The following is a 22,660-nucleotide window of genomic DNA, read 5'->3' as shown; positions in this document are numbered from 1 at the left end:
AAATACGTTATCTGCCACATTCCGTTCTACTAATCATTTCATAATCTGTTTGCACTCAAATTGCCCAACATTTTAAAAGCGTATTATTGATGTCAAACGCAAAAGACGAAACCTTATTTCATTTAAAACAATCAACTCCTTCAAACGCAAGATTCAATGATGAAGCGGGACCATCAACAGCGCCACGAAGTATAGCCACTTTGTATACACCAGTAATAGACGTCACTTCCACAATAAACACAAAAGTGATAGTTTGTAAAACAATACATTTCATTTAGCCCTCTTAAAAACATTTCCTGTTTACTATTGGCCAGTTTGACGTCGGAAGATGCCAAAAGTCCGTGACTGCATCTTTACTGTGAAGGAGGACAGATGTAAGAAAATTACAAACATGGCTACTGGAGGAATTCACATGCAGAGAACTGACGTGTGCTGCGTGGAATAGCAATATCGAATTTTCTCAAAAACGATTAGTTTGAAGCCATTTATTCAATTTTCTATGACGCTGGGAAAAAAACGGCATTGGCATCCACGTTTGTTGGCCTTACATGCATTGGGTTACATATCAAAAAAATCAAAGTGCGGTCCTTGCTTCAGAGTTGGTAAAAACTTAAGCCAAAAAATCCCCTCTAATAAATAGAAACCAACTTAAAAACCATCTTAAAATATTCAGATGGATTTTGGATTACAGATATGCTACGAAAAGGACCTAGAGGTGTATTTTCTAGATTGTATTGATCGTTTTCTTAAATTTACAACAGCTTAAATATTTGATTTAGCATATTCACATAACGTTGATAAAATTCTCCAAAACTATGCGCTGTTGCATGCCGCACAACGGACAAATAGACCCGAACAACCTAAATGTCAAATCGGTAAACAAAAAAGCATTCTGTAGTCAAAACAGTATTAAAATAGTTGAAGCCGCAATTCACGATCCCAGAGCGGTTGGCGTTGTTGAAAGTCTAATACAGAGAATCTAATATCCTTTAATATGCTTAGAAACATCAGAACAAAGGAACATATATAAAGGCATCTCAGAATTCGATTATTTCGATCAAAATTTCATCATTGAAAGCTTAATTTGGACGAAAGACAAATAATTCTTTAAGCAAAATTTGTACTGAGCGTGGCTCTAACACTTTACAACTTAAACCAATTTTGAAAAAATTTTTTGATCTTGAAAGAGTCAGATAGGATGGAAATGTTCCAGAGCTTCAATGGGATGGAGGCATACGAAGCGACGACAATGAAATAGAAAAGCAGAGACAGAAATTAACACACGACGCAGTGAAATGGGGCTAAGACGATCCCCAAAGCGAACCTCATGTATTTTACTATCCAGAAATTGGAATACCTGTTCGGAGAACAGAATCATCCGCGGATCTAAAGCTGTCCTGTCAATGAAAGACCGTAAATGAGCAATCAAAAAAATTTTGATGTTTTTCGCGCCAGTATCATCTGTTGTGGAAGCAGATTTGTACACTTCGATTTCAAAGGAACCGGTTAGAGCAGACGTTACAATCAGAAATTCGGATTCCGTAAAACTGGGTTCAAAGGAGTTGAAAAACTGACCTATCACAATATGCAGCACGGAGACTCAAAACATTAACCGGGAAAACGACCGAGGATATGGTAAAAAAGCAAGCAAAAGACGCAAGAATAAAACTCGAAGGTGACAAACAAATTAAACACAAGAAATTGCTCCATGATGCGAGCTCAATTTCGTCTATACAATCTGATATATCATGAACTTTCCATGTACACAACCCGGGCCGAGGATTTTCCCCAAAAATAACGGGGAAGAGAGTGTAAAGAGTGTATAAATAAAAAAATTACTCCCCTATTTCTCCGCTTAATTAAAGGTGAAAGAGTGTAATTATAAGAGTGTAATTTTAAAAAACAAAGGTGGAAGAAGGTAATGAGAATTGATCCCCCCGTCTCCCCCCTGTGGAACATGTTACTTTAATTGTCTGCATTAACCATTGCGCCAACTGACACTAGGATCAGATGTTTCAAATTGGTTATATTGGTAATCGTGTAAGAGTGTAATTTTTTATCAGTTCACCCTAAATTACACTCTTTGCAAAGAGTGTAAAAAGAGTGGAGAAAAGAGTGTAAATACAGTGTAATTTTTTAAAATTCCACTCTTACCCTCTTTTCCCCTATAAATAGGAGTGGAATACGCATTACACCCTAATCCCCGCTAATTAGATGTGGATTAGGGGTGAAACCTTGGCCCGGGAGCCAAATATGCCTCAGAAAGTGCTCTCAATTGCTCAGCAGATAATCGAAGCAATCACAGTTGCTGGTTCCACACCGCTATATTTTTCAAGTCCAACACAAAGACTTAAAAACAAACAGAAAGCAACGTTAACCTCACATGCTAAATCAAAATACTGCGTGGTCATTACCAGCAGTTACAGAATCGGGTGAGTCAAGGGATTCCATCCAAACTTGTCCACCAAAAATTTTATCGTCACCGGCCACTCCGAGAGGAGAAACTATAATACTGATAAAGCAAAAACAAATTGCAGATAAAAATGGCATAATTTCAACAATTGCCCCACCGGTACAGCCGCCCTAATACCAATTTACAGATCGTTTCCTGCTCAGCAGATCCACCATATCTGGTACAACTATGTATCACCAAACAATGAGGGCACCGAAGAGACAGTTCGCAAAGCCGAGATGACTTCAGATTCTGATAGCGCTTGAAATTAAAAAAATAAACAAAACCCCGAGTATATTATTAGCAATGATAACCATTAAATAAGTTATTAATTTTCTAATACTTTTCAAAACAGGAATTCTGTACTTTTAGGGGAGATGAGGTACAGTGTTCCATTTTATCTTGATCCTCTTTTATTCTGGAGCTCATTTATCATACAGTCTTTTTCTAAACTTAGTTCATTTTGTTGCTCATCTTGATCTTAACTTCGTCATTCGGCACTACGTAACGTTCAATTTTTGTCCACGATTTGTTCAGTATGTTTCATTTGATTATTTGAGTCGAAGTCTCTTCATCTTATACCTAATTCTAACTATTTCTGATTTTAATTTAATTTTTTAAAAATTTTTTGTATGAATTTTTGACCGATGAATTTGCTGAACACATGACAATAACTTTGTAAATTGATTCTTTCGTTTCTCAAATGGCTATTCAGTCGGCACTCTTCTTACATGGAATTTGATAGGCAGATTCAAGCTATCTCAGATCGAATATTAATAGCTCAATTCGCTAAGCGAGTAACCTGCTAACATTGAGTGTAGTCATTTGCGGTGCGAAGCCAACCGAAAAACCGTATCAAACAACGTTAAAATTCAACGACAGAAATTTGAGAGATTTTGCGAAAAAAATTGGCCAAAATATTTAGCACCATATTCCTGACACTTGCCCGCAAAACAGCAGATCTATAGATCGACTGCTAATACGCACAACAAGGTGCTTGCAATCAAACACCACAATATAGGTAAAGAACCATAGTAGATACCGTATGTGCATTTTCAGTTAACTCAGTCCTCGTATACCGCCAGAGAAGACAAAAAGTAGCATGCAGAGTATTACAGAGAAATATGATTAGGACAATGGTAATAAACAGCGTTCTGTTGAGAACAATAGTTTTGAATTTTTTCCACTAGATCAAATATCAAACAAATATAATTCATCCGATGAAACAATTTTTAGTGCTATATTAAAATGCTTTTTTCGACATTCAAAAACAATATCAAAAAATATCGATATAAGCAATACCGATAAAAACAGTATCAGCAAAAATATCACTAAACATTATCGACAAAACAATATCACTAAAAATCCAAATTTTTTGGTGTGTTTTTGACCAGAGATTTTTTTCCACGATATCGGAAATTTAAAACAGCTAACAGATTTCCAGTCACTTAATTATCAACCCCATGAGATCTTCAAACGTCCAAGCAGTGCAAATTAGGGTGAACCGGGGTGCCCATGTTCTATAGGCCCCATGTGTGAAATATAAATAAAAATATAAAAATCGTGTATCGAACAACTAATAGTATATTTAAAATTTAAAAGTAGGATGCCACCCCCAACGGGGTGATAACTGATTGGGTAATAGAAAAATTGATGACCCTAACCATACGTTATCACATGTCTGATCAACAACATGTGAATTATTTCATCACATGTTAACCATTAGCAACAATATGGTCAATAGCAAAATGATCATTACGACATTCTGTCACTATATTCATGGTGTGATTAAATGGTTATGGTTATAACTACAGTCCGGATTATAATAATAAAATAAATAACTTACACATCTGTCTAAATTTGTGATATTGATTATCGAACCATAAAACACAACTACATATAGTCATGTAGCATTTTTGGCAACATACTTTATTTCATATTATGCAAATAACGCAGCTATAACTTTGAAATTGATCTACAAATTGCATTTTCTGGCTATAATGGTGATTTCAAAAGTTGCCGGATTTATTTGTTTAATCAAATCCAAATAACAATAATTTTTGATACCCAGCTTATTCAATTTGATTCTGTATTTATACCTGAATTAATTGGGTTACGGGCGTTTCATCAATAAAATTGAAGTGGTGATTTATATTTCATAAAATGACCTATCAACTTCAAAATTAAACTAGCCATGTTCGGTTTTTAGCTTTCATTTTCAAGCTGTTTATTTCTGTTATATACTGAATTTTCACTTAAATTGCTTCCCTATTAACAATTCTTATAAACATATGAAATACTTTTTCAATCTATTTTTGCGCCTTTCTAAAGCAAAATAAAAATTCGTTGTTGGTTGTTCGAGATTAGCATCTTATTTTGATTAAATGTTACCGAATCTCAAAAAGATTTCAATGGTTTAAATTTTTTTATCAGTATGTCATTTCATTTCATAAAATATTAATCATCAGATAATAACCATTATGCATGCTAATTCTTCTAAACTTTTCTTAGTAATTATGATGTTGTTAATAACACAAAACTATACCAATAGTTGCTGCGTAATATACTTCCAAAATTTATAACCAGGCTAGTTAATTAACAAGAGATTGGTATGTTTTCATTACTAAATGGACGGTCGAGAGTTTTGAAAGAGACCAAATATCTGGCACTGAATTCTGATGAAGCGGAAATATTACACAGAAGTGAGAGTCCGCCTTCTGTTGAGGCTCGCCAACAACCTCACTGCAATGGGTTAGTGTGTCAATTTCTTAGCATCCACAATTTATTTGAATGCCTTTTTTGTCCTGACCCAATTAGGTCTCACAGAATTTCTGAGCCAGTGCAATACAGAATATAAATAAACAATTGGGCTTTGAAAATGATATTTCAAAAGTATTCTAAGTTTTTTGTGGGTGCGGTAAGATTATAGAGATATTATTAAAAAGAAGCTTTTAGTAAACAAAAGTTACTTCTTTTCAAAATTGCTTGTTTTCAGCAAATTTAAATGAATAATATGTATAATTTAAATGTTTTTGGTTGCTTTTCTTAACCAATTTTGTATTTTATATGGAGTTTTTCCTCTGTTCGGAGCGTAGTGGACAAAAATAGTTTGGTTATGTTTGCTTTTTGTTCAATTTGTTAGCTTTGAATAGAAATTGTGAAAAATTAACAATTATGTTATGTCTATGTCAAATTTCGTTTTTTGTTGTAATTTTGTGTTTCCAGGGAAATTGTGTTCATTTTAATAAAATGAATAATTTTTGAAAATATTGATCTCTAGGATTGCGAGCAGGGTTTCGTCAAATTTTTGCAAATCATTCTTGATTAATAGGGGTTTAAATTGAAAGTTAACTTTATCCTTTAACTTAAATTTTATAGCGTTTCTTTTTTAAGCGGGACATTTGGTGAGATTTAGGTCAGCGATTGTTGTGTTACATTTCGTTGTTTTTGTCGGAAATGACAGGGCTCTGATTTCATAATTCAAGGCCTCTGCATTGTATTGGGGATATGTTTTCTCTTTCTTTTTTACGAGATATGAACAAACACTTTTTGATGACTTTGAATGTGATAAAGAGGCAAAACCATAAGGCATTAAATTGCATTTGCATTTTAAGTTGATGTTAGTAGTTTTAGGTGCTAACTGTGAGGAAGTTATTGGATAGCTCACTATAAGTTTAAAAATTAGTTTTTAAGCCAATTGTGGTGCGGTTTACAATTTTCTTTTGTTTTTGAATTTTTTGACAATGAAATGACGTTGGTCACAATTAAAAGAAGTTTCTTGAAAGTAGGAAAGACTCTTTTTGGTTTAATTTTGAGATGTATTGGATGAATAGTCCATATTAACCAAAAAAGACACTGTTATTTGAACTCCCTTTCAATTTTAGTTTCTGACTTTTAATTGAAAGTTCTACAAATATTGATTATTTTTAGGCAGATAGGTTCTTGCTTAGATATTCGCAAAATACTTTTTTGAAAACATTGTCATGAGAACCTTTAGTTATCTTTTAAAAATTTTGCTCCTTTCCAGTTTTTATTACTTTTTCCACGTTATTTTTTCCACGTTTTTGTAAGTTTTTATTTTTGCCTCTGCTTGTCTTTCATTTGACCAGAAAATTTTCTATCGATTGAAAAGTTTTATGATTTCACACTTTTTGTGTTTGACCAAAAAAATTTTTCGAAAACCTAAGCGCAAAAGTTGTCTTCAGCTTAAATGTGCTCGTCAATAACTTTACTACATAGACTTGTAAACAATTTTTTTATGTTTTTCTTCTAATGGTGAACTGATTAATCGGTAGGGGCAAAGATTTGCAATTGTCGCAATAAATTTTGTACTGTTGAGAACTTGTACTGAGTGTCGCTCAGAACTTGTACTGTTATGTTTTATTCAGTGTACTTAATTCAAAAAATGATTTTGTTTCCATATCAGTTTAAGACTGTTTTCAACCTGCAGGTTTTGATTATTAAAAGATATTTATTATGGTGTTTACTTAATTAGGTTTTGTTTTGCGCTTCAGTTTGAGATATGAGTCATACTGAAATACTAAACTGATTAAAGTCCAAAAATTTTATTCTCAGATAAATTCAGAAATTTCTTTTAAAAATGAAATTTTGCTTTTCTTATGTGTCCATTTTTCTCCAAATGACCATATGAAATGTTTTAACAGCATGACCGGATAGATTTCTCATGAGCCTTCAAATATAAAAGGGTGTCATGGATTTTACTGCAAACCGACTCTTTTGTTTGAGCAATTTTGCACGATCAAAATCATTAAATACCTCTCGAAAATTTGAATCCATAGATAAAGAGACAATTGCAGCTCTTTTTTTCCACAAGATATAATTGGTCAAATCTCTAGTCTTTTCAAGTCTCAGTGTTGAGATAATTTAAGCGTATATTAAAAAAGTGAGAAAATCTTTTTGGGAACTAAGATTGGTAACTGTTTCAAATACTATATTTTAAGAAACGATTTCCATTTGATAAAACAGATTCAGAATTTATTAAATATCCCACGGAAACATCTAAAAACATTAGAAAAAATAATAGTTTTTGTGCTAAGTGTTTGCTTGTGCTGAATAGATTGTAAACTATTGTATTGAATCCAAACAATTATAAAATATATTTGTTTTCTATTGCATTTTTAAGGTTCTTATGATCATAATTTAAAACTTTTATATGACTCTTTGAACGGGAGGGGGTTAGTTAGAATACAAAAAGCCAGAGACTATTAGATTAGCATCAATAATGAGCTCTAAGAAAGTTTAAAAATTTGGAAAAATTGTTTTTCATGTCTAGCTTTTTTCACGCAATCGGAGCTATTTATTTGCAAAAAAATGCAACAATTTTTTTTATTAAAATTCATTTGGCTTTAATATTTTTTGCAATTTTATGCCGCGAAATGTTTAAGAACCGACACGAATATAATGTTCAAGAGCAAAGAAAAAACATATTGAATAAAACAATTCACAAAAAAATTCGAACTAAATTTTTATAAGTATATCAAGAGGGATTTGTCGTAACGTGTCAGCTAACTTTGACGTTTTCCAGGTTGATGCACTCCTACTGAGAATTATCTACTGTTTTCTATCATTTCTACTTTAGAAGAACGCCATATATAAATTATGAGAACCATTCGTTTTATAGGATTGTGTCAAATTTTGAAAGAATTTGAAGAGAAAAGTTAATTCATTGGTTCAGTCTATGGTTCAACTAGTTACGCAAATTTTTTTTCAATAAGAGAATATCGCCTGGCACATTTTAGCATTGGGAAATTGTCATCTTTGGTTAGTCGCCCTGGTTAGTATTTAAGGTAAATAATCTAAAGAAGTTTTCTTATCTTATGTTGGAGTTGAGATTCCTAAAAAAGCACCGTTTTTTAGTTTATACACGGCTAACAAGCTTTCAAAAATGTAAAACAATGAAAAAAATTAACTAGATTTCATAAGTTTAAGTCAGAAACAACATGCGTAGAGCACTTGAGCAAAGAAAAATCGATTTCCTGGAAAATTTGAATTTTAAACTCGAGTTCTTGATATCCTTTCTCTTTTTTTTTCAAAATTTTTCTTTGAAGAGTTTTCGACGTTTTTTTTTCGATAGTTTGGAACTTTATCTGGAACCACACATTACCTATCCTCCTTGCTTTCATCGAAGGAAAGCATGGTGATAAAGGCCAATATAGGAAAACTCTTTTACTTAAACTGGTGTTGAAAAGTGAATTGGTACCCGATTTAGGCAAGTAACACGCTCAGCTCCTAATCTTTTCAATTCCTCATTTGCTAGAATATAAAAAATTTATATAAATTATTTGTTGTTTTTCTTGGTACATATCAGCTGAAATGGTTCAATTATTTTAAGAATAGTTCTGCTCTAGATTACAATTTGTTCTTTTCCAATTTAAGTGTACAAAAATGGTCGTTATATTTGGATTGAGTTAGACAAAAGGAGATGGTCTCAATTCATAGGAGATTGTCTCTCTGCTTGTTTTTGAAAGGCTGGAAATTGTTGTTATGTCTGGTTTAAAACGTAAAAAATCATAGGAATGTTTGGTTTCAAATCACAATATCTGAAGAGAAACGACATATTTATCTGTTTTGCCATGTCGAAAATGATTTGAATTGATGAATGAAATCACAATCAAATTGCAACCAATCTGTAGGCATTTTAAATGTAAAATCAGACAAAAAAATTTATTGTTCACATTATTTCGTAGACTGCCAAATAAAAAACTGTACTAAAACTTACACTTTCGTTCAAAATTTGGTATCCAAGAATAATGCTTAAAGTACCTACAAATAGAACTCCAAATATAATGTTAGACTATATTTTAAACAAAAAAGTTGAATTATTTTTGTTCCGATCCACTTTAGTGGGGGAAGGAACTATATACTCAAACTTTTTTTTTGTTCAGTCATTTTTCGCCGATCTATATATTAATCGTAGAGGTTTCTTAGTCGTATCATTAGAAAACCCGTCAAGTGTAGAATATTGAACTAAACAGATTTTTTCAATTGCGTATTTTCCACGGATTTATTGAATTTTGTTAACAATTGTTCCTTATTTTCGTTGTTATTTTTCACATTTTCCGTATCTTTAAGCAATTTTTGCAAGTTTTGTGTTGAAATTATGTTGAAGAAGGAAAGAAAAGTTGATTACGGTAGTGTTTGTTCTACATCTAAATATAGAAAAGAAATGATGTACAGTTTGTCCAATTTTTTGGCTAAAATGTTTTCTAAATTTTTTCAAAATTTAGCCTTTTTTTTTTCTTAAATAATATTGGTTAGCTCCAAAGAAGGCTAGTTTAACTTGTGCATGCTTTGAGAGTGCTCTTAAATCAAATTTTCACCGGTTTTTTTGGTGATTTAACTCGACAATTATGCAAAATACAAATTAATTTGTTTAGTTTCTGCTTTATTGGACGATGGTTTGAAATTGTTATCATGTATTTTTTTCAATAATACAGACATTGAGTTTTGGATGTAAATGTTTGCTGTTGCTATTGGATTTTTTTTCTTTGTGTTGCCTCGCAGTCTCAATAATTGCAAGTCTCATAGGCCCACTAATGCGGCATTATTTATTTTATTATATGATTTTAGGGAAGCAAATTTTTTCATTCATACACCAATTATTTTTGAACAATATTTGAATTTTTGAAAGCTTCTTTTTTATTCATCATTCGGTAGACAATGAAGCCAAATATGTGGATGAGCGTGTTCGGAACATCATGTGCGCACGCACTTTACCGAGCCTCCTTTTTTTCTTAAGGAAAAAAAATTGACGGTGTCCTACGTTTAAAATAGAACATACCGACGATTTCTATCGTTTTTTAAACCGAACATACTGAAGGTTTCTTGCAATCTGAAACCGTTAGCAGACCGATTCTCCAAGTATTTTAATCTTCGGGACTGGGGCAAGCACTGTTGAAATTCGACTGCGAATTTAATTCTTCCCTCGTTCTGCATCTTTCATGGTTTTTAACTTCCAACACATCAGTTGTCAGCCCACTGAGCTATTTCCTTATATTATGATAAAATGGAATGCCCCGATGCCATGAGCAGGACCTGAAAATAACAGTTTGCTGTGAACTATTAAAATTTTTGAACTGCTGCGACCCCCGGGTCTTTCCCATTATAGCCGCCACACCACGGAATTATAGCTCCCCTATTATGGTATAAGCACCATGATGGTCATAGGCGTAGGTTATGTGGCCAAAAAGATGAGGGGGGGGGGGGGTGAGTGCTTTAATGAGAAAAACCGCAACCCCTTACCTCTCTCTATATTTGGTGTATTTTAGGTTCGCCCCTAAATTTGAACATGAAAGTGGTGCTAATTACATGAAGAAACCGACTTACCGCCGATCACGCAGTCTGTTAATACGGGGAACGAACTCAAGAATTCCGTACCGCGAACTACGAGATTATTATCAATCCGAAAACAATTATCGCAGTGGTCACGTGACCAAATCTGAAGCAACTCGCCAATATTGCCGACGACTTCAAAACATGACAAGGGAATTCGAAAATTTCACAAATGAAAACTTTGCGTACGTTGACGTTGCAAACGGTCACTTAGATTCGAATTCAGGTCAAATCGACGTTGAAATTAATCAACATAATGCGTTTGAAACGGAGCAAAATCTATCCCTCTGTGAAAACAGCGGTTCTAACATTCATGAATATAGCAAAAGCAGCAGAAGAAATACTGTAAATGACAATTCAAGCTCGGATTTCGCTTTAAATAATGAAGTTAGAAGCGAAAAAGAGCGTCACAGTTTAAGAAATGATATTTCAACAGATAATACAAACAGTTTTGACGCTATCCGCCAACATGTTACACAAAACGAAGATAGTTGTACATGCTGCGATAATGTTTGTTTTTACTATTCCTTACATCAGAAACGAAAAAGAAGGTCTAACGATAGCAATTACAACTCAAAAAGAAGGCCGCCGCTAGTCTACGAGGACCCGAGATCCGACAACGCGTTACCCATGTCAATTATTGGGTTGGTTATCCTAATTATTTACTTAATTCTGGGAATGATAGTTTTCCATGGAGTTGAACAGAATGGGGCAGTTAGAGTTACGAGTGAAAACGACTTTTTGCTATTTGACTTCATACAAGGTTAGTAATTTTCGAGTTTCTTTAGAATTAATTTATAGAGGGTTACATCACAAATTTACCCAAAGTCAAAAAAACGCAATGCGCACCCAAATATCGAAATTAGTTCCTTTGATCTTTTCGTTTAATAATCCAATGACAAATTAATAGACGATCCAATAAGCATGTTTTGACATTCCTAGACGGATATTTTACATCTATGTTTGGTTTTGACAGTTTCATATCAAGTCTCAGGCATAGTCATGACCAACGGGGAATTGCCGCATGAATATTACCAATACGATACCATACTGCACAATGAATTACCTCACTTAGATATCAGAATACTAAATAGTCTATGCTGGTAATTTTAACAATAGGTTTTAGTTTTTTGTCATATTTAACATTGAGGCATTAGGCATTTTGTCCTGACGTAGTCTATGAGCTGATAACAAAACATAAGTAAAAATCACCCGAAAGACTAATTTTATTAGGCCATAATACCTCATTGGTAGCCAGCTTATCAGTTTTGCCAACCCCCAGAATAAGGTGTGCGACCAAAGCCAGAATTGAAACGACTGATTTCCATCGCGCATGGGTTACCAAACCATCTCGACCAAAATCGACACTGATTAGACGAACTTGAGTCGCGCATAGGTTTATCAAACACACTTGGGCACCTTGGCTTGCCAGATGTACTTGGGTAGAGCACGTGGTACCAAATAATTTAGATCACGCACTTGTGGTACCAAACCCACTTGCGCCGCGTACTGGTGATAGCCCCACTGACGTGTATAACAGTTGAACCCAGCTGTAATCAAAGGCACAATGACTTTTTAAAGAAATGAACGCTATTATATGTATACGGCTTCCAATATTTTTTTATTATGGCCGGGAAGAACCGCTGTACACATTGGAAACAACTGATTGGAAAATGCCAAGTGAATATAAGAGATCAAAGAGTGATCAAGCTATGTTGCTCAAAACTTCTAATCGACGCCCGACGATGTAGAAGGCCACCTAACTTAGAACAAAACAGTGCCAGTGGAAACAGCATATTGATGTTTCATCGAGAATTAAGTTGACTTAGATGACAACAACCAGCAGCAAAAGCAAATCTTGAAACCGATGTATTTAAAACTTTTTGATGCCGACACCAACCGTAATTTGGACAAGGAGAAGATATTGGAGTGGCTACTCGACCAATATCAAAACACGGATGCATTAAGCAGTTTTTTAAGTGAAGTCATCAACTGTCAAGAAGACACTCTGCGACTTTACACCTTGGAAAGTTTTTTTTGTCAATTTATAGCGAAATGACCGAAAGTGAAGATAAAATGAAAAGGGCAAACTTAAGTGATTCCCAAAAACAAGCATCGTGTTAGAATGAACAGCTCTTAAAGAAGCCAATGGCGGAGAGTTTATTAAATTCACGAAGCCAATATTTGGCGCTGGAAGTTCTCTTTTTGAGTGAAAATGAGAGTTATCATCGAGAATTGATGAAACGATATCGACAGACCAGAGAAAGTGGAAACCAAACTTCGATAGTGACGTCCACAAAGAAGAATGAAAATCATCCAAACGAGACTGCAACTGAAAACGATGGAAAGGCCTCGAATTAGAAAGGAGAAAATGTTGAGGTTTCTTTTCAGAAGCTTGCAATCGACAGGAGTAGAAAGCGACTCATTGTTGCCAAATCCATCTCTTCGAAACAACTTGACGTCAAGCAAGTTAAATTTTTAATAAACAAGACGCAGAGCAAGACAAGAGGGAATGTCAAAATGAGTTACAAACCAAAAAGAAGACTTAAAACTAGAACTGTAACAACAACAACAACAAGAACAGCGAATGCAACAGCGAGAACAACAATTAGGCCAGCAACAACAGAAACAGCAGAAATTTCGTCAGAAATTCAGGAGTAAGAGTAACAACACGAAAAAAATTGAGAGCAAACAAACGAAAACAAAAGCAGAGGGATAGAAGCCAGGGCTTCAGATCGAACTGAAAGAAAACAACTTCGAAAGCTTTATGCTGTGGTGTAGACATGGAAAACATTCTATCCAGTAGGAAGCAAGAAACAGCTTGAAATGGGTAGAAAACACACGCGTATCGTACACTTCAATTAACCGCCGTCTCCAAATACAGTCCTAGACAGAACAAAAGTTTCTATGTGAGACAAGCAAAGCGTGCTATTCAGTTCATACTGGCGGGCTTCTAAATTGTTCGACCAGTCGGATAAAACCCTCTGCTTATATATAGGGCTTGGGGAATCACCAGAGACCAGAATAATAGAAGTCACTGGCCGTGACTGTTCAACAGAAAGAATCCTCTAAATTTGCACGGAACCTAATCATACCTTAACAGAAAGAGGAGATTTAGTCTCATGGATAACTCTTTACAGATCTGCCGTTAGCCGGAAAACAGTAAGGGTAACCCCTTTAGCGGGCAGAGTGGTCGGGTGTCTTCGATAGGGTATTTCAGACGTAATAGTCAACCCCCAACTCCTCAAAATAATAATCTCACCCTCCAGTGCAGAACAATATTTCAACCAGTATTGTCATTTTTCGAATGTAGCTACCAATGTGGTCAACTTGTTTAATCAACTTGGATTCACATCAGACTTTTAAGAAGAAAGCGAGCTGAGTTTCATTTTGAGAAGAAATGTTGTCAATTGTGAGAGCGGTGGTCGGAGTATCTCCAAAGCCGTCAACTATTGAGAAGTAATCTGATTGTTTTTTCACGACTGAGTTCTGCCGAGTGGCGACCCTCGAGTGGCTTGCCTCGAAAACGGTTATATATAAAGACTTGTTAGCAACTAATCGTTTGACAGAAGAAAATTTCAGAAGAGAAAGTTGGCCAAAAGTGGCGACTGTTGCCTCAAACGCTGAACTCACAGCAAATCTTAGAACTTCCAATGTCTTTTCGAAGAAGAAAAACAATCAATTTGGGACTCCATAAACTTCAAAGCAATAAAGATAATTCAATGGCGAGAGCATATCAAGAGGTTCTCATTGTGATTCAATTGTTTGAGACTGAATCAACTTTCAATAGAATGCAAAAGTATATTATGTAGTGTTCCCAACTGTAGAAAAAGACTCAACAAACTTTTGAATAGTTATTTTTCATTGAAGGAGACCACAACGGATGTATCTGGTGCTACAATTGCAATAGCAACCAACTTCACGCATAGAAAACTCTCAAAAATTCAAATTAATCTGACGAAGATAGACTTCAGCCGACTGTGCTAACAATTTGAGATTCAGGATCCTTGATCTCGTTTGCACACAAATCAATTGTGGCTGAACTTGAGCTACAAAGCCCCAAAAAGATAGGGTCAGTAGAATGGATTCACGGATCAAAAGATGTCAAGTCTTTAATAGTGCAGATAGTTGTTTCAGACCCAGAGAAGACAGTAAAAATCAATGAAAAACTAATGCTGGTTCACCGAAATGCTCACCTACAAGAACTGAAGAACCGTTAACCACGTTCGAAGAAATTATCAATCAATTCTATAAATTTAAGGAAGGTCAAAGGACCCTTGGACGTGGCCGCTAAGGTATATATTACTCAAACGAATTCAAGGGGTCGAAAGACAAAACTGTTCTGTGGGCAGTCAGACCAAACTATTAATGGTTCTCATGTGGTCACCTACCAGCAAACTAAACACATACCCTAGCTACTAGCGATGCTCCAATTTGCTGTCCTAAGCCACAGCAACCGGTGCCAACAGTTCTTCTAGCAGGCAAGTTATGAGAGAAAAGTGATTTTTATGAGTAGATATTACACGTTTTTTGGGGCGAAAAGCCAACCTAATTGTGCAACTTGCGCTGTGCATCAAATGACAGAAGATAATGCAGTCAACGACAAATTCACGGTAAAATAGTACAACAAAACTTACATGAAGTACTTCATCAATTCGGTCAAAACCCCTCAAGAAGCAAATGAAAAGAACCCATCAAGAAGCAACGATGCAAGTTAGGAATATTCGCAGCATAAATGGGTTCAAACTGACAAAATGAACAACAGGTGACAGGTCGAGTTTCAAGTACTAGAGGCACATAGATCAACAAGCTTTGAAGACACATCAGAATCATATCGAATCCTTGCACTAATCTGGATTATCTTATTGTCATTCCGTAACTCAGTGAAAAGATCCAGCCTAGAAAACAAAGGGAATTGTGAGGTCCTTTGTATCGGTTTTAGACCACTTGACTCATGTTCACTATTTGCAATACGGATGAATTTTCTACTTAAAAACAATTGGGCAGCAATTGGGGAAGAATGGGACAAAGAGTTGTCAACAAATCCTCTAAGTTGAACAGTGATTACCAAAAAACCGCATTTAACTAAAAATTGCAATTACCAGTCACATGATGGTTCCCGAAATACAGCCTTATGAAACAGTTACAGAGTTTGCCTACGAAAGCAGCTAATGAGTGAACATACAAAATGAAAAAATCTCTCATTGGTCACAATTTTCAACAGAGCTATATTGGCTACAATTCGCAAGCAACTAACAACAAGTGTTTGCTGCGAAAATCCATGTAGAATTTCTGGAGAAATTTCAAAGGAGCATTGAAACTTTCCATCAAAGGATTCAAAGGGTCCGTATGGACAACAGGGCCAGTATGTCTTCTGAAAGATGAGGAGACGTCGCTAAAACCGTGGTTCCAAGTTCGCGAAGTTGAAGATAAGCAAGCAAAATTTTTGCTACATATTGCTTGATGTTCGTAACTAAGGAAAAAGTCCTCTCAAAATAGACATAATCAATCAAGCGGTGGAAATTGTTTTTTCGACTTTTTCAAGTTGAAGGAGTCCCGAACTTTTTAAAAATAATAACAGGCAGCAGTGGAAAATTTAAAACATTGAATATTGTTAAATTATCACTCTTCGTAGAACATGATTGAAGTTTTCTTGGAAAAATTTGACTCAAACGTTAAAAGCTCCATTTCAATATGTGGCGCCGAATGCTATCCGCGAAGCATCCGGTGGTAAAACTTCTGTTTGTGAGATCACATCGTGACAACCTTTACGAAGGAACAGAAAATTTGAGAAGTTTCTTCAACAAGAATTCTTGATCATTGATTAACGCAAGATCTTGAGTAAAATTAGGTCATGATGTGTCCAATGTCGACAAAGGATCGGTTTTTGCCAACCCAGCTCACCTAGATATTGCAGAGATCCCACAATACTGACTTGAAGAGCATATATTTCCATTCAGCCTCATCGGAGTCGACCACGGGCCAATTCATTTCAAGATCCCACGTTGTCCTTTGAACAGATGGTGATCTCTATACACTTTCTTAACCACAACAGCAGTACAAATAGAAGCACACAAATCATGTCTAGCAGAAAGATTGAGGTTCAACGATAGATGTGGCTACCCAAGTGCCATAATCAGCGACAACCGCACAATTTTTGCAGTAAGAGCCAAAAAACAAAAAAAGAAGAACACTTGGACGAAAGAATCAAATTGCGTTTTCTAGAGAAATTCATGATCAGGATCTTAATCAACCGAAGCTTTGCTGATGGATTACTCCGTACGACAATTGCTTTTGATGACGAGCCGAAATTTTGACAGCACACACACACCAAAACACATCAAGTTGGGACAAAAAATGCTAGTTCACCATGCATGTCATTCAACGATCTGAACCAAGATCTGGAAAAGTTCTTCAAAACGGCTGAAGCAAATTCCGACATGACCTGGAATATATGGACTCGCAAATATGTTCCTCCATTGGAATCCGAGAGCTAAGAATTCGAAGGAAAACTTTCGAGTCTTGAATGAGGGAGAAATCTTTTGACGGTCGATGATGCTCTAAAACGACGTGAATACAAAATAGGCCGAGTCATCTTAGTTTCTGCTGGCAAGGACGGCGTCGCTTAAACAGCAAGAAAGTTACATGTAGAAATAAACCGGCCAGTCGTAAACATAGTGCCAGTATTGTATGATGATGTTTCTGAGATCAGAAAAGGCCAGGAGCAGAAACAATTAGCAGATAGAAAGAAAAGATATGGAAACCGGAAAGAAAGTAAAATCTGTTAAAATCTGTCAAGTTTGGGAATAACAAATTCTCCTGCCCACCTCTGATTTTGGGAATTGAAACCCGGAACCACCAAATGATTTGGCACGTTGTCAGAGTAGCGTCTAATCTCTAAATCTACCCAATTTGAAATTAATTAAATCGTACCTTAAAGTGAGGTTATTGTGACTTATATGGTGACAAATTGATTTTCCCCCAGATTTTCTCTGTGTATGGTCAAAATTCTTAATCTGATCTCTTATATATTTATTATTGACCAAAATGTCATTTATTTGATGAACCAAAAAATGTCTCGCAGGTAACATCAATGCCTGCGGCATCTAAAGGTTTTATCACAATATCAGGTCTTCGTAAAATTCGAGAGCCGAGCTGTGAAGGTTGTGTTGAGCTTAGATTCTTGATCAACCGCACCAGTAACTTCATTATGTTAGCCATGTGCTAAACGAGTAAGGTTTTTGAGCACTGACCAACAGGACTATAGATTTGACAAGGCAACTACACTTAAACTGAAATCAGTGATTTTGACGGGTTGCCAAACTACAATCGATATTTCCGGATGCTCGAGATTCATGGCGTAATGCAAGTGTTGGACAGTGTAACTTGTAACCTCTTTCAGTTTGCACACGGTGGTAAAAAAACTAGAGTATTGAGTGCACTCGCAGGTTAACTGCAATCATCCAATTTACGCCTCCGAAGAATTTTCCGGCCATCCAAAATGGCGGAACTTTTACACAGAACCCTTCGAAAGTGACACTGGAGGCAGAACAGGACGCAAGTCGATAACTGAAGTCTTGATGGATTAGACGGAGGAGGGCTCGGGGGAAGATTTCAGCAGATCCTTTAAAACAGTCGGAAGATTATTGGGAGAAATTTCGCAACCTTTTCGTGAAGTTGCAAGTAATTGACATCACTTTTTGTAAAGTTTGAAAAACAGACGTTTGCCCCTAATCTCTTCTAATGAAGCCATATTGTTTGGTGGCGACAAGTTTGCCTTCTTCAGATTGTAGTTTTCGGAAGAAGTCTCCTTTGACCTGGTATGTTAAACTTTTGAGCACTCCTTAATAGACTTGAGACTTCTTAATATCTAAGTTCTCCATGAATCCTTTTTCAAGGGAAATTTTGGCTGTCTTTGAAATGGCTCAATTATTGCTTGATTTGCTATTTTGCTAGTTAATACACCATATTGATGCAACCGTTGTATTTAATCTATTAAAATTGTATGTACTAGTTTCAAATTGAGATGAATTCCTTAATGATAAAAACCACTGAGAAATCTATTACATTTTATATACGTTTTCATTTATTCTTAATTCACAATCTAACCAGACCAAAGAAAACCGGGTACACCAGTAAACAGTTGGAACACTCGATTGTTTCTATGAACATACTAACATTTATGATAAAAAATTTGAATTTTTAGTTTCAGAAAAATAATTATGAACTGACGAACGTAAAAGGTCACAAAAGGACACAAATGGAGGAGGTCTGACAATTTTTTGAACACTAAATGAGAACTGGTCTCGATTTTTGTACACTCTTTACCCTTTTTTCCCGGTTATTTTTTGATAAATTCCTCGCCCCGGGTTTTATACATTCAAGTTCTTACGCGACCTTACACAATTTGATTTAAATTTTTTGCACAGAATGGCTCGAGCGTACTTACAACTCTGAATTTGCCAATGTGACTGAGTTCCTGGCAGGTGCTCTGCAACAACTGAGACAGAACTCAACTGAACTGGAGAAGTTCTGGGAGTCCAAGTTGGGCAAAGAGACAATCTGGACATGGCCAAACGCCCTCTTCTACAGCTTCACTGTTATAACTACTATAGGTAACAACCCTAACAACACATTATAATTAATGCTTCCAGACTATTTAATTATGAGCGCACGACGCCCCCCCCCCCCCACCTCGTGAGTTCATCTTCGGTCTGGACATACTTGCTTCCGTCGGGGACCTCAACATGGGTAACAACATTATTTTCATTGCAGTCAAAATTGAAAACTGCCCGGGCTGACACCATAAATGTTTCTTGTTAAGACCATTCAAAAACTTAAAGGTGATCTCAAATGACGTCTTTTGGATAACGTAATACAATGAATATATCGTAGTTGCTATTGACCATCAACAAGAAAACCTGTATGCTGTTTCGGAAAATTGACAACTGTACATGCTTTCACTGAAAACTCTAGTTATGAGCGAACTCAAAATTTACAAGAATCTTGTAAGATATCAATACTTGTAAGTCAAAAAATATAAATCAGGGTTTAGAAGACGAATTTTGAACAAACTAAAGCTCACTAAACAGGTTTATGAACTCAAGTCCATAAAAAAATTCAGTCTTAATTCCTGCAAATTTTTGAATTACAAAACTTTTTTTGTAGTTTATTTGGACGATAAAGCCCTAGTCCAGAAGAACGAACAAAAACGGAACAATAAATAATCGGCAGTTTGGTTTTTCACGTTGGAAATTGTGAGTATGTTCTGTTTGTTAGGCATGATCGGTCTCAAACTTAAGAAACCGTCAGTATTTTTCCACACAAAAATGTGAAATTCGTTAATTCTAACGTAGTCAAATTTTATGATGAATTTCTAATCACAAAAATTTTGAGCGTACCTCTTGGCGACAATTTCCTCGAAAAAGTGAAAATCGCGACTTTCTTCTTTAGCTCATTTACAAAAAGAGTCGAACAAATATGAATTCTTTGTTTCTTTTTCGAGCTAAAATTGTAACAGACTTGTTTAACGTTGATGAGGATTCCGTTCATTAAATGACACTCACTAATTCTTCATATTACCATGAGCAATCAAGTACATAAATTCTCATGATTTTTGACGGTTTCTTATGTTTCAAACCGAAAATACCAAAAAAGAAGACACCATACATACCGAATCTTAGAAATCGAACATCCCAACGATTATGTTACGTTTAAAACCGAACTCACCGACGATTCCTTCAGTTCAAAAACCGAAAGAGTTTTCACCGTTTTCTCTGACGGAAACCAAACATACCGACTATTTTCTTAAGTTTACAAACGACTATTCCTAAACTAGGAAACGCATTGAAAATAAATGAAATTGCAGATGAAAAAACTTTTATCAGCAGAAAGTGTTCCATTTTACCTTTTTTTAATAGGCCTTAATGTCCTTACTTATATTAATTTTGAATATGAAGTCTTGCAGTCATCTTGCAACATTTCAATTTCACGCATATTTTTCGGCAAACAACTGAATGACCTGAGCCACCAAAAAACATTTCACGCAATAAACGATATTAACAATTATAGCGAACAATTTATTCTTATTTCACACAAAATGGTTCTCAATCAATTGAAGATTTTAATTATTTCAGATGTTTCATAAAAATACTGCATCAATTTAAACTTTGGTCTTCAAATTTTGTTGCTACATAACTAGTCTTGATTGGTCGATTTAACGGGTTTCATGGAAGGCTTGGTAATAAAGTTTATGGAAAGCCCAGATCTGTAATATATTTTGGTCTTTTCCTTTATAGCTCCCCTTCATCGAAATTAAACCCCCTGATGGTATATTTATGGTAAGGGGGGGGGGGGGGGCTATACGTTCTGTAACTTCTAACCTGAGGGGGGATTGATAGCAGTCTCAAATTTTGAAAATAATTTCAGGTTATGGAAATATAGTTCCGACGACAGCCTTTGGGAAAGCCCTCACAATATTCTATGGAATATTTGGCATCCCCTTATTCTTCAGTGTCGTCTCCTACTGGGGAGAAATTGTTCATCAACTTCTGGTCAAGTTCGAGAAAGTATTCCTGCTTTGGAGCAAAACGCTAGCCAAGTCAATTCCCACTCACATTCGAAAAGTTATAGTCATATTTCTCTTTCTGATAGTTTTTTACGGGTTATTCGTGCTAGTCGCGGCGTGTTTAATAGATATATTCCGACATGACGAGATGGATTTTGTTACGTCATGCTACTTTTGTTACGTAACAATTACGAGCATCGGTTTTGGCGATTACACGTTGCTGACTTACGATGCGACATTTACTACTTGGTTAAGTTATATTGGGTTTATGTTTTATGTATTTCTATCGGCCGTTGGATTAGCCGGGGTTGTCATCTTCAGGGTTTACAGTTGCAGTGAAAACTATATTTTATTAGCTGATGAAGTATCGTGATAAGGATCTTTTCCGTTTGTGCCCCCCCCCCCAGTACGTTATGCGCCCCCAATTAGAAAGCAGTACATAGTAAATCATTATGTAAAAATATGGCACGTGCGTCTCGGGATGCAAATAATATGCACCCACTAAGCTGGGGGGGGGGGGGGGGCACAAACGGAAAAGATCCCATGATAATAGTGCTGTTAATAGATTTTGTGTAATTTAAATTTAGAGTTTGATTTTTTAATTAATACCAAAGAATAAGGAACGCCAACAGCAAAAAATACTTAACGAACACTGAAGCATGTTTGCAACCATATTTGATATTTTTAAGCTCTTATAATTGAATTGAATGGTTGTACTCAAAATTTTTTTTATGAGGCTTATATATATATATATATATATATATATATATATATATATATATATCAACTTTAACAGCAAAAAACGCCTCACATTTTTAAATTCTTACTATCATACTTACTATCTTTCTTAGAATTTTCAAATAGAAATTTTTTAACTTCCTTTGTGTTTCAAAACTCATTTGGAAACTAATATGCAGTTAAACATAGACGCATGCTGAGCCCAAGAAGATATTATGAAATCAATGCAAATAATAAATATTACCCGTACCTAACTCCAAGTGCGTTTCAGTACTGGGCCAGTATAAATGCAATTCCTCATCATTACTGATTCATGTCGCTTTTTTGACTTGTCGGACCTGCATTCAGTCTGATTTTAGCATGGTCAGACTATGGCCAAGTGTAAAAATAAAGTTCGGTAGGGGTAGGGGTATTGAACCCACAATCCCTCGCTCCTTAGCCGTTTGTCCTCCTTTTTGCGCCACCACAACTGGTGCAATGTAAACTTTTGCTGAGACAGAAAGCAGAGACAGAAGCAGAAAAAGGCAAATGCGAAAGTTTTTGATGTTAGA

At 35.5% G+C, this 22,660-nt stretch overlaps 1 protein-coding gene across 2 annotated transcripts in view; it reads left to right on the top strand.

The window, feature by feature from the left end:
- Positions 1-21,800, top strand: part of LOC142337494 (uncharacterized) — a 131,384-nt gene extending 109,584 nt beyond the window's left edge. Inside the window, exons 1-4 of one of the 2 annotated variants that reach the window (XM_075386760.1) lie at positions 4,380-5,203; positions 10,741-11,567; positions 19,234-19,419; positions 21,233-21,800. In XM_075386760.1, coding sequence (XP_075242875.1) covers positions 5,064-5,203; positions 10,741-11,567; positions 19,234-19,419; positions 21,233-21,744 — 1,665 coding nt within the window. In that variant the 5' untranslated portion in view covers positions 4,380-5,063 and the 3' untranslated portion in view covers positions 21,745-21,800. Of the gene's footprint in view, positions 1-4,379; positions 5,204-10,740; positions 11,568-19,233; positions 19,420-21,232 lie in introns of those variants that run through there. The other variant, XM_075386761.1, reaches the window with a different exon arrangement.
- The last annotated feature ends 860 nt before the right edge of the window (positions 21,801-22,660 follow it).

Source organism: Convolutriloba macropyga, chromosome 4 (assembly GCF_964194025.1).
Source record: "Convolutriloba macropyga chromosome 4, txConMacr16.3, whole genome shotgun sequence".
Taxonomy (NCBI): domain Eukaryota; kingdom Metazoa; phylum Xenacoelomorpha; order Acoela; family Convolutidae; genus Convolutriloba; species Convolutriloba macropyga.
This window is presented reverse-complemented; position numbering and strand designations above follow the sequence as displayed.